Source organism: Phlebotomus papatasi, chromosome 3, assembly GCF_024763615.1.
Source record: "Phlebotomus papatasi isolate M1 chromosome 3, Ppap_2.1, whole genome shotgun sequence".
Taxonomy (NCBI): domain Eukaryota; kingdom Metazoa; phylum Arthropoda; class Insecta; order Diptera; family Psychodidae; genus Phlebotomus; species Phlebotomus papatasi.
The window spans coordinates 43,477,314-43,495,472 of NC_077224.1; the positions used below are offsets into that span (position 1 = coordinate 43,477,314).

At 33.6% G+C, this 18,159-nt stretch overlaps 1 protein-coding gene across 2 annotated transcripts in view; it reads left to right on the plus strand.

Annotated features, from left to right (window-relative positions):
• Positions 1 to 5,290, plus strand: part of LOC129805758 (uncharacterized) — a 351,969-nt gene extending 346,679 nt beyond the window's left edge. For both annotated transcript variants that reach the window (XM_055853890.1, XM_055853891.1), the window contains one exon: positions 2,271 to 5,290. In XM_055853890.1, coding sequence (XP_055709865.1) covers positions 2,271 to 2,732 — 462 coding nt within the window. In that variant the 3' untranslated portion in view covers positions 2,733 to 5,290. The remainder of the gene's footprint in view (positions 1 to 2,270) is intronic.
• Positions 5,291 to 18,159: the final 12,869 nt, after the last annotated feature.

Here is an 18,159-nt window from a genome sequence, read left to right on the forward strand (position 1 = left end):
CAATTCTTTTGGCCTTTTCGTGCATATTTTTGACTCAATTTCAACTTCAATTTACCGCGACAAGAGCATCGCTTGTTGCTTCAGAATCATCGCAGTGGAGAGGGCAAAAAGAAGACCATCTCCCGGTCTATAAAAACAGACGCACGAGGTATAAAACCTTAAAGAATATGACCCAAAAGCCGAAATGGTTTACGTTGTAAGAAGAATGGTGAAAAAAAAGAGAAGAAACTCTCGAAAAATCACTCAATGTGTGGATTGTATCGGTTACTCAGCAACTTTTGAAGGTGTTGTTGACTGTGTTGATGTTCAAATACTTTTTTTTGCCATTTCTTTACTTCATCCAGAAACGCCTTTTCCCTCCAAGAATTTTATGCTCCCTTCGCTAAGTTCTTTTGACTTTTTCTTTACCGACGCGACAGTTAATTGCACATTAAAGTTGCACTCTATGACTAGCCATCCGTTCTCACCTTTTGCCGCAAGAAGCATCTTTAGCATCCATCCTCTCCCAAGACCAGTATACACATTGAGAAATTTTCAAGATTGGAGCTGAAAAGAAGAAGGTGTCTATTTCGATCACCTTCGCGAAGTGATATTGCACGACAGCATCACTGACTTCCCATTGATAAATTTCTTCCGTTGAAGTTTTGTCGTATTGTCAGTTTCTTTCACTTTGAAATCATCAAATTGACACTTTGAACTTCCTAATTGGAAATCATCAGCAAAGAAAGGTGACAACATTAGTTTGAAATACTTTTCTCTTTGCGTTTCTTTCACTCGAATTAGCACAGATACACGAGACAGAATTTTGAGAGCATATTTTTCTGGAAATTGTGCTTCATAGAACTTTCGAACTATTAATTTTTTTAAACTTTTATTCAATCACTAATTAAAAGCATGATAATGTGCAGTTATTAGTCGGTGACTTTGTAAATTATATGAAACTAGATAGTGAATGATACAATTTAGAATAATTTTAAGATGCATATAAATCTAGGTTCAATTGAACTGAAGATTCAAAAGACATTCGATTTGGTAATACAAATTTTCGAAGATACAGCTTTTCGAAAATCCTTTCGTTGATTGATATTTGTTTGCGGATTTCCCGCTGGATTTCTTGATTCACCAAAAACTGACTGAAAACTTTGATTCAACAAAGCTTATTAAAAAAAAATATTATTTTACAACAAATAATTAATATCAAACATTATCTACATTTAAATAAATATTATTATCATAAAAAGGTTTAGGGGAAAGCACACTACTTTCGGACAACTCATTTTTTTTTCCATATTCTGAATCGATTTCACCGTTAGTTCTTTTCTGGGGATTAGAGGAGTTGGACTAGCTATTAAAATGAATAGTCGAAGCCTGAGTCGTCCGAAAGTAGCGCGCTTTCCCATACTATTCCCCTATTCAAAGATCCCAATGGGAATGAAATTTAATAATTCAATAAAGTTTCAGGAGTATTTATCTTTGTGCATTGCAGATTTGCAACTCCCACGCGGACAATCCGAGAACTAAAAATAGTAATTTCGAAAGACTTTCGAAAAGTCTTTCCTTTTTCTTCGAATAATCAGCAATTCATTTGAACCTTTGCTTACAGTAAAAGAGCTACCCTGTTGAAAGATATCACGATCATAGCATTCATCGTTCACAAATATCCACCACTTTTTGCATGGGTCTCTATAGTCGATGGTCAGTGAAATCCCTGGAAGATGTTAATGTCTCTGAGGAATCCCATAAAGTGTAAAATGAGGCATTTTGTGAGCATAAATAGCAGGAATGGCATAGGGCAAAAAAGCGTGAAAAAAGAAGTTGAAGAAGAATGAGATGAATAAATAAAAATAAATTATGGCAGCAGCAGTGCTGGATAGACAAATATTGAAACAATTGATTACTTTAACAAATCGACAGAGAGTCGATGTGTGAACAAAAACTCGGACTGCAACCAATAAGCAATGGAAGAAAAGCACCAAGAAGTGAAGGATAGAGACTTTTCTGTTAGTTTAGAGTAAATAATATTTAATTGAGAGAATGTATATCTTGACACGTTTCGTTGTTCTGTGAATCAACACTACATGTTTGATTTATCCTTTTTTTACTATTTCCTTGGTATGGGCTTCATCTTGGTGTGATCGAACGGTGGTCAATCAAGGGGCTGGTAGATATTATTTGAGAGGATTAAGATGTCAATGAGAGTGATTAGAGAGGGTAATTTTTGTATTTTTAGGTTAGGTTATTAATCATTGCAATTGTTTTGACATTTTCAGAAAACCGAAGCAATGACACGATCCCTTCCACTAACCCTGGACACAAGTCAAGCCCTTGTTATGGTTAGGGTTCAGTCATCCTCCACTGGAGCACCACCGTCATCAACAACTCGCGTAGAATCATCATCACGCAACAGTGCAGACACAACAAGTCACAGAAGTAGTTCGGAAGAAGAAGAAGATGTGGATGACAGCGATGAGGAAGACTACAATGACATCTTCAGTGATAGGCACGGAGGTCATCGAGCAGCTGCCACCTTTGGCATGTGGAGCCTGTATGACAGCAGAAAAGAAGTGACGTTGGGCGTGTCAGCAGCCATTGTTGTCTTCCTCATCATCGTTGTAGTGTTCCTGGTCAATATCCGACGGACGCGAAGGGACGACAAAGAGTCACTGATTGACAATGAGGTTGGTGTAGATTTCTTACCCCCACCCGCAACAACACAAACTGTCCACGTCTAACACGCTCCACCGTCCAAGCCATTATCCAAAAATCTGGATAAAAATGGCGGAGCACTGACGTGCTGTATGATCAAACAGACCAAAAGTTCCGAATTTGTGTATAAAATGAATAATTCTCTCATTTTTCCCCCTAAAAATAAACAAAAGCATCAAACTCGCGTATTTCAGCAGATATTTTGCATTAATACTAAGAAACAATTGACTGAGTGACTCTTAAGGATAGGATAAAAGAATTTATCTCTCTCAATTCATCGTCCATTGACGGAAATATCGATTTTTTTGTCTTTCATCAAAACTTCATCAAAAATTCAAAAAAAAAATACCAGACAGGTTCCAAAATCATTTTGTCGAATGAGAGTTGTTTAGATAACAAAAAAATAAATAAATAATTTGCTGAAAGTGACTTTGTGAACAAAGGATAAAGCCAGAAATGGAAAAAATGACATTTAGGAGAAAAAAATGAAATCTTTTTTATATGTATTTTGTGCGTGAAAGTGTGATTGGGTCAAAAGTAGGGTTAAGTTTAAAATATCAGTAAAAAAAAAACTATACAAGAAAAATTATGCAAGAGACACAGTAGTGATTTGTGTAATATAACTTTGAATAATAGTGGGGTAATTTTTACAGTAAGGCTACCATAAGTGACAGATGTCATAACTGAAATATCTTTAAAACATAGGACATGTTCAACCTCATGAAAATAAATATATAAAATAAAACGAGAAAAATACACACAAAATGAGTGAGATTAAGCGGTAAAAGACAGGAAAATGCGCCAAATGTCACTTTTATCCAAACGCTAATTATAGTGTCTCTGCTAATTCCTGGATAGAAGATTGTTCTTTTATCCAACGATATCTAAGGAGTCTTTTAGATAGAATTGGTGACATTTTGCGTAGTTCTTTGCACTTTCGCGAAAAAAATTCTATACATAGAGAATTAAGTTTTGTATAAAGAAAATAAATTAAAATGAAATATCAGCGGATAAAATATGGGTTTGAAAAATGCGTGATGCGATTTTTTAGAGAAAAAAAAGACGATACATCTTGTGAGTTAAATTCCTTAATATAATTTCTCTATCAATGTATTTCTTGAGGATTTTTGTCGCGTATTCCGGAACGACCTTTGTGCTCAAGAATGGGCAAAAAAAGGTCATGCAGGAAGACAAGAGAGCTTCTTGGTGAAAAATCACATTTTTCTCCTGGTGACTGAAGAATTCTCTCTGGAGAATCCGTCGTTGATTGACGTGCAAACAGAAATATAATTAATTGTCTAAATATATAAAATCCATTAAACAAACATCGTCAGAGAATTCACTGGGTGCCTGTCGTCGTTGCCAGGAAATTTTAACTTATGAGGGACGAAGACACGGGCATAATGGTAAGGAAAAAAAAGTTATGGAAGAAACTTAAGACAACAGCAATGTGACAGAGAGAATATGAGATTTCTTCGCCGGCAGCTAACCGGCAGCACCATCATCAAAAGCACTTTAAAGACGACGAGCAATCGTCAACGGGAAGTGCGAGACAAGAAGTCTTAAAGACTATGGCCAACAACAGAAAAAAAGTACGTTACGTGAGAGAAAATTAATGATTATCCACAATAAAAACAATAAATTCAGAGAAATTTCATCCCAGAGAAACAGAGACAAATGAATTCAGCAGTCAGACTTTTGTGATTTTTCATCAATTTGCCTTCCAACGCGTCTCCTGGTGACATATTCTCGTCTTTTTTAGGCTTGGGACAAATGGAAGAATTTTGTTCTCACTCATCCCCCTTAGAAACTATCATTTAATCCTCCTACGCTGATTTTACATATCACATCCACTAAAGCTCTCAACTCACATTGAAGTGAAAGCTTAACTCAAAATCAGAAAGTCAAGAAGATTCCTCAGGAAAAGACAAATCGAAACTTTTGACTAGTTGAGCCCAGAATATTATCAATCCTTTCCTTTAAGTAAGTTATTCTAACTCTTACAAGTTTCGGGCTTCAGGCCTAAGACTTATGACCTAGACACACTTACGACTTAAGCCGAGAGACGACTTAGTGGAAAATTATGGAAATGTGGTTTAATCATTATTTCGAATATAATTACGCTAATCCTCAGGTCTGTCAAGGCCCTTAGCCATCTGGCTTAAATCCTCTAATTCCTAATCAGGCACGATTTTTTAGAAAATTGTTGTTTAGGATTAAATTATAAGGGCAAATGATTCATTAGATTTTGAAAAATCAATAAAATTGCTCGTTATTAAGATTTTTGAGACCTTCAGGGATTGGGCTAAACCTCCTGTCTGAAGCCGGCATTACTATTTTGGATTATATTAATGTACTAAATTTAGTACACTATTAATTTCAGCATTAAAACATTTTTCAAATATCAGAAATTGATTCAATGCGATGAAAATAAAAAAAAAATCCAGATGATTTTATTGTACTAAATTTTAGTACTATTTGGAGGTCAGATACAGATAAGTAAAAATTTCACTCTGAAATTCTGAATTTTGGTCACGTAATATTTCCCAAATACTGGGTCGAAAAATTAATTAAGACAAGAAAATACCTTAATGAATCTTTTGTACTAATTCAATTCAAGTTTAGTTCACTCTAGATTATAGCATAAACCACTGGAAATTTTAGTCAGATGTATACTAAAGGAGAATGGTCAAATCCGGTCCCGGAATCGCCACGAACGGGACCTATGTCATTGGATAGACATTAGTATAGGTAACAACTTTTGTTCTGGGATCAATGTTCTAAACCATGGAGGAACAGTTCTAGAGCATAAAAACTATTTTTTAGAATTATGAAGAATGATCAAAAGTATATGGGTGCTGGTTCATCTTCATACAGAAATTAGAGTAGACGCATTTTGAAGATATTGATATAAGGTTGAGAAAAATGCCGGGACCCAGGACGATAAATGCTGGGAGTCCTTGTAAAAAAGGCCTTTATCCTTCCGAAAAATTGTTGTTTTGACTACGAATTATACAAGAACCGCTAAAATGATCTTGATGAAATTCGGTATAGGGTCAGTGTATATCTTAAGCTTTTTATTTATGCATACCACCCCCTCCCCCCACCCTCCATTCTGATAGCCCCCATACAAAATGGGGGCACTTTACCTTATAACTCCTTTCTAAGAGGAGGTAGAAAGCTGATATTCAACAAGGGAACAAAGCTTATGGAAGACACTTCAACCATGCATATTAATCCCCTCCTCCACCACCCCTTCTAGTAATCCTATACAAAATGAGAACATTTTGACCTCTTTTCTGAGAAGAAGTTGTTTGTTTGTAAAAGAATGAAAAAAAAATGAATAACTAATAACGTTAACAATAATTTTCTAGATTTTATATGCATTTATAGACATCTAGTCGAATTACAGCTTTCTGCCTCCTCTTAGAAAGGAGTTATAAGGTAAAATAGTCTTATTTTGTATGGGGGCTACCAGAAGGGGTGATGGACGAAGAGTTTGGGCAGTATGGTTAAAAAGTCTTCTTTAAACCTTGTTACCATGCTGTATTTCAACTTTCTATCTTTTCTCAGAAAGGAGTTATAAGGTGAAATGCTCTCATTTTGTATGAGGGCTACCAGAAAGGGGGACAGAGGAGGGAGATATTATACATGGTTCAAAAGTCTTCCCTAAGCTTTGTTCCCTTGTCGAATTTCAGCTTTCTACCTCCTCTTAGAAAGGAGTTATAAGGTAAAGTGCCCCCATTTTGTATGGGGGCTATCAGAATGGAGGGTGGGGGGAGGGGGTGATATGCATGGATAAAAACTTTAAGTCATACAGTGACCCTATACCGAATTTCATCAAGATCACTTTAGCCGTTCTTGCGTAATTCGTAGTCAAAACAACAATTTTTCGAAAGGATAAACGCATTTTTACAAGGACTCCCAGCGTTTATCGTCCTGGGTCCCGGCAATTTTTCAATCTTATATCAGTACCTACAAAATGCGCCTACTCTCGTTTGTGGCGATTCCGGGACCAGCGCCCATATAGTTTTGACCATTCTCCTTTTAATTATTGATCTCCTAATAAGATGCGACGTGGATTAAAAACTAATTATAATAGTAATTATAATTAACAGAAATACAAGGTAGTTTTATTTGTACTAAATTTAGTACATACTCGATTTCAAACTAATTTATTATATATCTGTATCCCAGACGTTATATATTTTAGTACAAAATGAGCACCAAATGCTGACAAATTTTTATTCAACGGAAAAATATGTATTTTCAGCTAAATTCTGATACACTTAAAACGATTTGTTCGAGAACTACTGACCGGCTAGTATATTTTTGCTGATCGACTTAGTAAAAATATGCTGAAACGCTGCTTTTTTCAGTTATCTGTGCTCGCTGGGTAACTAATTATTTCCTGAAGATTCAAATTGAGTTTAAAGTCTAATAAAAATGAGAAAACATCTGGATAAATTATATACTAAATTTAGTACAAATTTAGTACAAGAGTAATTAAAAAACAACCAGAAGATTTCAATGCATTAAATTTAGTACAGTCTGGATTACAGTCAGATTTAGTACAACTTATATTTCTACTGAATTGAATTGAAAATTTAAAAAATCTTAATGTACTAAATTTACATACTAATCGGTGTTTCAAATGATATGAGTTTATTAAATTTAGTACACTTTACAAAATTAATGTTTATCCAAGTTGAATTTGATATTTAGTGGACTAAAACTAAACATCAGCTTTCTGAGTTTTCTACACTGTGTTTACGATACCAAGTTACACTTTTACTTAAACGACTTAAAATACCACATTGTACTAAATTTAAACCATTGTACTATTTTTAGTACATCATTTAGTGACATTGTAAAAGTCAAGGGGTAATTCATAATCAATCATATTGGCTCGGGTTCCCAAAAAAATGTATGGGTTCCCCGGATTTCCTGAAAAAAATATATGGGTTCCCCAGCCAGATTGGCTCGAGTTCCCCGAAATGAGTTACCCCTCGGTAAATGTAATGTGAACCTGATTCAAATTTTTCTTAGTGCCTAAGACTAAAAAAGAAATATTCAGTACTATAACCGTATAATTTTAGTACAACTTTTTTCTTTCATATCACCCGATCATCTAAATCTACTTTGTCTGAGGAATCTTTTTTGTGACTTTCATTCAAATGCTTATGAACTTGTTAGAACCCCCTAAAAATGTCCAAAATTTGCCAAAATTCTAATTTTTTGCCCCCATCGCCAAGGTGACAAAAAAATCGACGCATTAAAGTGTAGAAAGTAAATTAATTTAAAATTAACTAGGAATATTGTAATTTATGGTTAAACAATTTCGGTCTTTAAAGCTAACATTTAAATGGTAATTTGCTGAAGAAAAGAACGCGAGCGATTGCAGTTAAGCATTGAAGGATGATTGAAAAATCTTGTACATAACTCACTAATGAGACGAAAGAATAGGACAGAGTTAAAAAAAAAAACGGGAAAACATTTAAAAAAAAATACTGTAAACGTGTGTAAAAATTAAATTGTATAAAATCCTCCTAGTCTAATTAGTCTAAAACAAAAGAAATGCGAGTTATAAGGAATGAAGTAAGAATAAATTAAATATTGAAATAAGAGTAAGTGGGAGAGATAGGAGATGAATTATTTAACATTGCTGAAAGAAATATTTCGCTTCTAACGATAAAAGAAAAAAAAACTTCTTTATTGAAAACTTTTTCATTGTTCGAGGAAAATGTGTGTGAGTAAAAGAAAGTGCTGTTTTTTTTTCTCATCCCAAGCCCCCAAAATTATTCTAAAGGTGGGGTACTTCACCCTCAGTTCCCCCACCCTAGCCCTCCCTCTAAAAAAAAAACAGGATATCTGTACAAGAAGTTGAGAAGAAAGCTGAGCGAAAAAAGTCAAAAAAGGAAACTTAAGAAGTTTGCAAAACTCAATTTTGCTTCATAAAAAAAAACGTTACAAGAGACGATTTTTGCGCCCAAAGCAATAAATTAAAATTAGCAAAACAATCGACTGGCTTTATTAAAGATGAAAAATGTATGTACTGTGTCTATTCTCTGTTATTGTTGTACTTTCAGAAAATTGCCAGTGAGATTGCTTTTATCTTGCTGGAGTAATAAAAAAAAGAGAGGAAAAAATCCATCTCCGGATGAACTTAATTCGGACACAAATTGTGCTCAATCAAAATTCTTCAAACACAACGAAACTATTCGAAAATAGCCAATTTTTTGTTGTGACACTTTAATATTTCACAGATTAGAATTTCTTTCGATCGGCAAGAAACATAAGATTTAAAAAAAAAAAAAACAGACACCATCTAGGAGCCAACAAATCCATCCAAAACGAATTAATTTTGAATATTGAATAATAATTAATAGAATGATCGTTTTCGGAGCTTAATCAATTATGGGTAAAAAACAATACAAATTAATTAAACATGATAAATTCTTACTATAAATGTACATTGCGTAGGTTGACATTCCAATTCAAACGTCTTTTTTTAACTCACAATTTTTTTTTCTAAATACGGAAACGTCAAAAATAACTTCAGAAGCGAATATTGGTGAAGATGAGACGAAAATATTTTTCTTTCAGTCATATGGTTCTTTTTTTTTGACAAGAAAAGGTTTGACAGATCTGTCATATTTAAATGTCACTTTGACACTTGAGTAAGGAAATTTTCTCTTTTACAGAGACTACACAGAGATGTAATATCCCCTGTTAAACAAACAATTCGTCCTGTTTTGTAAGAAAATTTTGAAAAAAAAAGAAGAGAATTACATTATTTTGTTAATTTGTTTGAGAGTTGCATCTTGTAAAAAGGATATAAATAAAATAAATAATTTCTTTCCTAGGTAAATAAAAAAAAGAGAAAAAATGCTTACAAAAAATGATGTATTAATGAAATGTAAGAATTTTAAAGATATTAATAAATCTTATAAATTATCTTTTAGATATTAAAAAAAAAACACTTAAAAATGAGGAATGATTAAGAGATTGCATTTTAAATTAAAAGAGAAAAGAAAAACATGAAAAAAAACAGAAATACCACATAAGACTGTAAATACTGAGAGATATTAATTATGGAGTGTAATAAGTTAATGACAAAAAAAATCCATTGGAAATTTTCTGTAATTTCAATGAATGGGAAGACGATTGAAAATGTGAAAAAAAAAAGAAATATTGTAATGATATGAGAGTAAATACAGAAAGATATAGAAAAATAATTAATTCGGTGTTTTTGTTGATTTTGTCTCGTTGCGATACCTTTCAACACTGTTGCTTCCTCTTTTGTCGATGGCTTGTTTTTATTCGTGTCACCTCTTAGAGATCTTCTTTTGAGATTTACTGGATTTTCTTTTCGAAGATTTTTATGATTTATGAGCCGCCCACATGGACCACTTGAGATTTATTTGCTAAACACTTTTGGGTGTTGGAATCACATTAGAAACATGCTACAGGCATCAATCAAGGTGTCTTCACTTCAGAGGCTTCTTCGTGAAGGTTTCCTACTAATCATTGTTTGTCCTCTTTGGTTTTTTTTTGGTTGAATTTTTTACTTTAAACATAATCCACATGGTATTAAAAATATGTTCCAATTTAAATATCTGATTACCCCTCTAGCCTTAAAGCAATAAAAATAATTGAAAACTTTAACCAATCAGAAGACACAGTGGGGTCAAATATTTAAAAAAAAAATATTTTTAATTACTTATCGATAAAGTGTAAGTAAGTGTAAGAGAATATTTGACTGAGGTAAGTTTTTTTCTATTTTAAATTCATATAAAAACTGTGCTAAGTTTTAAATACAGAGAAAAAATAGTAAAATTGTTCGTAAATGTTTGTGAGTTCTTACTGGGGACTTACGAAATGCTCGTAAAGCGTATAAGACACTAAAAGGTTCGTAAAGGTTTGTAATTTTTCACAAACTTTTTTCGTAATATGATCACTTGACGAGCATTTTTATTCTTCAACAAACATTGTTTCGTTTTTTTGTTTGTCTGACAAAACGTTACGAACAGATGACAAAATTTTACAAACATTTTTTGTGAGTTTACGAACGTTTACAAGCAAATGTTTGTAAAAGAACAAAAAATACACGCCAATGGATCATGTTACGAAAAAAGTTTGTGAAAAATTACAAACTTTTACGAACCTTTTAGTGTGTTATATCTTAAGCATTTTGTAAATCCTTAGTAGGAATTCATAAACATTTACGAACAATTTTACAACTTTTTTCTGTGTAGGGGCTAGTGGGGCGCCTTTGAAAGTGGGGCACATTTGAAATTTGTGATTTTTCTCCTATATTTAAGTGGAATTGAGCCACTTCTCAATGTAATTTAGTTTCTCAATCTATTTGTGCAGCTAAATAATATCACGATAGGGCTTAATTTTATTTAAAAATAGGTGGAAAATCGCAATTTCAAAGGTGCCCCATTTCCGCCTATTAATGTAATTAGAAAATAAATATTCCTGATATTAGTAAAATAATAATTGAGACCTTAAAAATGAGTCCAATAAAAAAAACGGAATATTCTGAATATTCAATTTTGGATAGAAAATGTGTCATTGTACTTACTTGCCATTGTACGTATGCTCTTATGTGTCTTAACAATAACCCATGATACCATGCGACCATCGCCGTCTCTGCGATAGTGACCAGCCTCTAAAGTCAAACGGCGGATGTGCTCCATCTCAGGCTGTATAGTCTTTTGTGGTCTTAGACGATATTTTTAGGGGTAAGGGCCTTGACAGACATAAGGATTAGCCGAGAGACGGCTTAGCGTAATTATATTAGAAATAATAGTTAAAATACATTTCCATCATTTTCCACTAATAAGTCGTCTCTCGGCTTAAGTCGTAAGTATGTCCAGGGCATAAGTGAATTTTAACTGCACAGATAGGAGGAAGTAAGATAATCCCCATGACATAGGGTAAGTACAAAAACGTGGTTAAGCGTTAGCACGTATTGTTGCCGTATTAATTAAAAATAAAATAGAAACAACGTAAAAATATGAACTTTAGACAAATTAAAATTAATTTAAAATTAAAAATAAAATAATTTAAATTTAAAAAGAAGAACCAATCCAGGTAAGTAAATTTTTTGGCCATATATAGGTTGAAAGGAACACCAATTGACACCTTAAGAAGTCGTATCAGGACTTATTGATACCCTACTTTGTACCATTTCGAATACGAAATTTGAACACCTATCCTTATCAGACAACGTAGACTAAGGGAAAAACGTTATATTATTTACATTTTATTAGATACTTTATAAATAAATTTTAGGATTTTGACAAAAGTGTCAATAGGAGTTACCTATCAAAGAGGTGTTCCTTTGACCATATTACATAAAAAACTTTAGTTTTACTTTTCTTGAAGGTTAGTGAATGTCTAAACATTTCAACTCCAATTAAGGAACTAAGATATGTGGAGATGAAACCAAACACATAAAGAATTCATTGAAAGTCGAATATTGCAAAGAATAAGACAATTAGCTTAATTAAGTACAACTGCTTTAGACAATTAGAAAACAATTAGAAAGCAAGTGGAAAAAGAAGATTCTCAAGTAATAAAGAAAATTTTAAGATCTTTGGAGAATAATATAAGCTTTAGTGTTTTCTTCGGGTGTAAAGTACTAAACTGATCCAACTTTGTAAAGCGGTATTCAATCTACAGGTTAAGCCCATTACCCGCATCGATCTAAAAATCTTATCTACCGATTCAATACTACTATCCAAAAAAATAAGCATGTTTCTTTTAGCATTTTCTCTGCTTAGTTCGTGTTGGTTCTCTACTGTTTTATCGCAAGATCTCAAAAATGAACTTCACTATGTAAAAGTTTTAAAAAGGGATTTAAACCGTATTCAAGTTGATATTTAATGAGATTGGGACAAAATATCACAAAACGGATATTTAATTTTTTTTCTACTAATTCCCAACCCGAAAGATTCGTATTCAAAGCATTCTTGTAAGACATTTAATATTTTTCAACTCTACAAAACAATTTTCCTCTATCTTTAACAAAAAATTTGCTCTTATTAAGACCGGAAGTATCGACATTACCAATTAAGAAAAAAATTAAAATCAGAGCTTAAACTTTCTATTCTTTTTTGATATTCCAAATTTCTTGATCAAATCCTTTAAAAAGTTACACTTTCAAGAATATTCATGAAAGCTATCATAATAAAAATTTGAAACTTCCGATCTGTGAAACTTTGTGATATTTTGCCCCAGTGTCCCCTACTCAGTTATACTACTCAGTACTCAATTATGGAGAAATGAGCTATAGGATGATACTATTGCACATGCTCCCTTTGAAAAATTATTTTTAGAAAGATCATCTAATGAATATTTATGAATTGTACTAAATATTTTCGTATTTTATCGACATCCCAATGCTGCTAACAAGACCTAACTCTCGGATTCGGCTCCTAGAATTTTTTCATATCCGAATATGTTTTGGAGGGGTCCCGGTCAAAATCCCGAAAGCCAAAATCCCGAATGGGCCAAAATCCCGAACGCCAAAATCCCGGAAGCCAAAATCCCGAATGGGCCAAAATCCCGAAAGCCAAAATCTCGAACGCCAAAATCCCGAAAGCCAAAGTCCCGAATGGGCCAAAATCCAGAAATCTAAAATCCCGAATTCTTAAAAGTGTCATAGCTACTCCCACGATTGCACACGCGCTTGCTGGAAGCAAAGGGAAATCTTCTGTGCTTGGGAAATTATTCTAAACATTTCCCTCCATATAAATTCATGCCTTTGAGGATTTTGAACATTCGGGATTTTGGCTTTCGGGATTTTGACTTTCGGGATTTGGCTTTTTCGGGATTTTGGCGTTCGGGATTTTGGCTTTCGGGATTTTGGATTTCGGGATTTTGGCTGCCACCGGTTTTGGAGATAGTCGAGGTGAATATTTCGTCTATAGACATCTATAGAACCGGAAAACATTTCGATATCGAATTTTCAAAGGCCAAAGTTAAACCACATCAAGTGGCTCATTTCTCATCCGATTTGCCTTAATTAGGACTTTTTTTCAAAGGCCTTTAAATTTCCGAACTGGAAGAGTCGCTTCCAATCGACAATGAATCGGTACCCGTAAATGATATTAACTCGAATTAACTTTTTTATTTGTCCGTAATATTGTTACTTATGCCAAAACATTCTAAAATGTGCTGTTCTTAAGCAATTTTCTATTTCGGAATTTGGTTTTCTTTTAATTTGGGAATCAATTTAATCGATAGTAAACCGGTATGCTCCCGAAAACCATGCAAAAGATAATTTACAGAGAGCTCTTACTCGTGAGTTTGAGCAGTCCGCAGAGCTCGAACGATTTTCCATCTCTTTTAGAATACTAGTACTTTACGGTTTAATAAATAGAGGTAAGTAAACGATATTGAGTCATCTAATGTAAGATCTTATGATTGCTATAGTTCCTATAGTTGTAGTCAGGTCTGAAAGAAGTCAAAAATTAGGTATTTAAAGACATCTTTTAAAGAAATTGGACTGAATGTCATTATGTTATTAATTTAAAATTTCTGTTGTATTTGATAATTTGATTATTTTCTTGACCGAGCTGTGATGTGAGACTGATAAACTTAACCGGAAGTGATTGATGAACAGATTTGAAAATGCAACATTCACCATTAATTAGCAATGATGTCGGGAATTTTGATTTTATATATATTAAATCTATTACTATCTTAGATTGATTATCAGATTAGATGGTTAAAAAAATGATTTATCACAATGTCAATCAACATCGCAATTATCCAAAGTAATTGATAAAGCAATGTAATTCTAAATAGTAAATGTTTGAACAATTAGTTAAATTAATGAACATTTATATAGCTAGAGATGATCTGAGACTTGAAGTAGCTGAAAGGTGTTCTTAATGGGTTGAAAGTTAATGATGAAGAAAAGACTTGTTCAATATATTCAGCGGAAATTGTTAATGTATCTTGGAAAAATTTAATTAGGAAGGATAAAACAACAAGAAGCCGGAAGACACAAGAGAAATTTCTATGTAAATTACACAGAAAGAAATTTAATTATACCTTGTCCGAATTTTAGATTGCATTTTGATCATTTAAGTTGCGGTAAATTCCCTTGAAAAACAAATCCCAGCTACACCCAGAAAAAAAAGCTAATCATACGATGCCACATTCTTGCGTTCAACATATCTCAATACACGAACACGATCAATTGAAATTAATTAATCAATTATTTGAGCACTGAGAAAAAAAATCACACGCTGAAATAATTCTAGGAACAATTGGACTAAAGGTCTCCTCCAAACTCTGAAAATTCTCCTCCGGGAAGGCTCCTTTCTCCACTTCACCATCTTGTCCAGAAAGACGTGAAATTTGAACCATGTACAATTTTTCTGTGAAACCATTAGTCTTGCTCATGCGATAATTAATTACTCAAATATCCCGCACCGTGGTGTACATTTTTGTTACTTATACAGTTCTTTTTTTCATCCGCTCTTCATCCTCACGGAGAGATTCTATTGATGGTTCTCGATACTGCTTAAATCTGATTCGCAATTAATTGATTAAAATCAATCAATCAATGTATTACGGCAGTCTTGGGGCGATTACTCAATCTCGGTAAGAAGGCGAGCCACCACAATTTCTTCTGTGAAGCATTCAAATGACCTCTGAAATTGGTTTGTTGTATGATCCACAAAAAGTATGGAAAAAGAAAGATGAAAGAGTTTCATTGTTGAGTTGACTTTACCATGGTTTTCTTTTTTTTTATCCGTAAACCTCTTTTGGAGAGTTTTCTTGAGCATCATATGCAAGTGCCCTCGAGAAAACCCGAAAGATCCCTCAAGAGCCTCATCTTCATCACCGAATTACAAGACCGAAGCTTACAAAAGCAAGAATTCTTTCACAAGAACACTGAGAAAAATTAACTTAGCCTTAGTAGGGGAAAGTACTCTCCCTTCGAACATTAATGCCTTCGAATAATGTGAATTTTCTCTTATTTTTCCTAAGAGACTTACACATTTCTTATTAAATATTAGTTAGTTTATTATCAATTTATTGATAATGTAAGTCTCTTAGGGAAAATAAAAGAAAATTCACATTATTCGAAGGCATGAACGTTCGAAGGGTGAGTACTTTCCCCTACAAATGGAGTGTTGCAAAGACTGTTTTGAAATTACATATCTCTCAATTCTGCTCAGAAATTATTTTTTCCTTTTTTTTTAAGTTAAAGTATTTTATGCGATGTGTGTAACTGATTTTGGGAAAATCTAGTCAATCTAGAAAGGCTAAGCAACCCTCGGAGAACATACGGGCAACCTGGGGAACCCACGAGGAACTCGGTGAACCCATATATTTTTCAGAGAACATTTGGGGATCCTGGGGGACCTATACATTTTTCAGGGAACTCATGCATTCTTTCAGGGAAATCATGAGGTTCTCATATAATTTTCTAAGATCTCGGGGAACATACATTTTTCAGAAAGTTTTCAGGAAACCCGGGGAACCCATAAAAATTTCAGGGAACTTTCGGGAAACCCACATATTTTTTCAGGGAACTCGGCGAACTCATATATTTTTTAGGGAACCTGGAAAACTCATGCATTTGTCAAGGAACTCTCTGGAAATCCGGGACCCATACATTTTTTCAAAGAACTCACGGGGAACCCGTATCAGGTAACCTGGGAAACTCACACATTTTCAGACGACTCAGGGGAACCTACACATTTTTGTTAGGGAACCCGAAGAACTTATACATTTTTCAGGAAACTTACGGGGAACCCATGTATTTTTTCACGTAACCAAGGGAACTAACAGATTTTTCAGAGAATTTATGGTAAACTCATAATTTTTTCTAGGAACCAGGGAAACTCATTCATTTTTCAGGGAACTCACGAGGATCTCAGGAAACCCATATATTTTTTTTCGAAGAACCGGGAACTCGAACTACTCTAATTGCTTATGAATAACCGGAATAACCCCTTGATTTTATTAGGTATTGAACTGATCCTCACTGGTTGCACTACTAAGTTCCAGTCATTACGTATAATTAAACTGAAGCGAGATACATATCATCCCTAGGATGAACCACCATGATAAATATCAACATTTCGTACTACTCTGTATTTACTACCTTTACTACTGCCCTAGTCGGCCCTGAAAGTTTTGATGAATTTGAAGTGAAATAGGGTAAGGGCTCATAATTTTGCACAGTCAGCGATGTTCCAAGTTTGAAGTGCGATATTTTCAATACTAATTGACTTTTTTTATTACTCTCTTTTCAGGAGGGTTGCTTAGAAACTTAGCAAGGGTTTATTGACTTTGTTTTTACTAAAATTAGTCTTAATACGTTTAAAAATGAATTGAGAAGTAGAGGTGAATTTGACTCGAATTTTGAACAACTTTGTTGTTAATTTGGACAACTTGGCTGTAAATTTGTACAGCTAATCCGCCTCAACAAGATGCCCATTGTTCTTCATTTCAAAAACCTATCTTACCAAGTCCTATTTCTGTTCATGTAAGGGAAACGCAGAATGTCACAAGAAGCCCAGAAACTTTCCATATCATTCATTAAAGTGAGTTGACTTCGGTACTCCAAGTACGTGCGGATTCGCTCATTCCCTGGCCTTTCCGGGAGCCTTACAAGGCTTTTCTCGCTACATCTCGTTCATAGACATGATGCTCCTTTGTTTCTCCAGGCATTTGTCCAACCTATTCATCACAATCACAAAAGCTAAAATTTTACGAAATTTCGTGAGAAAAACACCTGTCCAAAATAAGGAGTATCACCTCACAAGTCTCACTTCAGCTCAAATGTACAAATCACCACTAACGTAAATCAACACAATATTTAATGAATATTAAATAATATCACTCAGAGGAAAAGCGGAGAAACATTTTTAGTACTTCATCACAGCTAAATAAGACTGAAGAAACACAAAATTCTGTCATATTTCTCGTAAGCAATTGTTCACTCTTAATTTTCAACCAAGCAATTTTAACTCAAATCATATTCAAAATTTAACGTATTTAGTGTTAAAATCTTCCAAAGAGAACAAATATTTAGATAGAATTCATTATTCATCAAATATTGGAATAAAAATCCATAATTTTAATCAATTTATTTTTAGTTTCCAATTTTATCTTCAAAGTGTCCAAAATAAGAAACTGGTCAAAATTATGAGCCCTTACCCTAGGTATTGCTCAGTGTGGCTAAAAAATATTTTATTTTCGTTCAATAATTCTAAATACATCTTAGGACATTTTATTCACCATTTTTGGCCACTCGAAATATTATCCCTTAAGCTATGTATGAGCGCTTTGTGCACCATTCATTGTTCAACAACAAGTTTTAAAGTTTTAAGAAGACTTCCACTAATGACAGCTTATTGACTATTCGAACAAAAAATCAGTCTTCAATACCATAAATTAGCACTTTCTAATTAG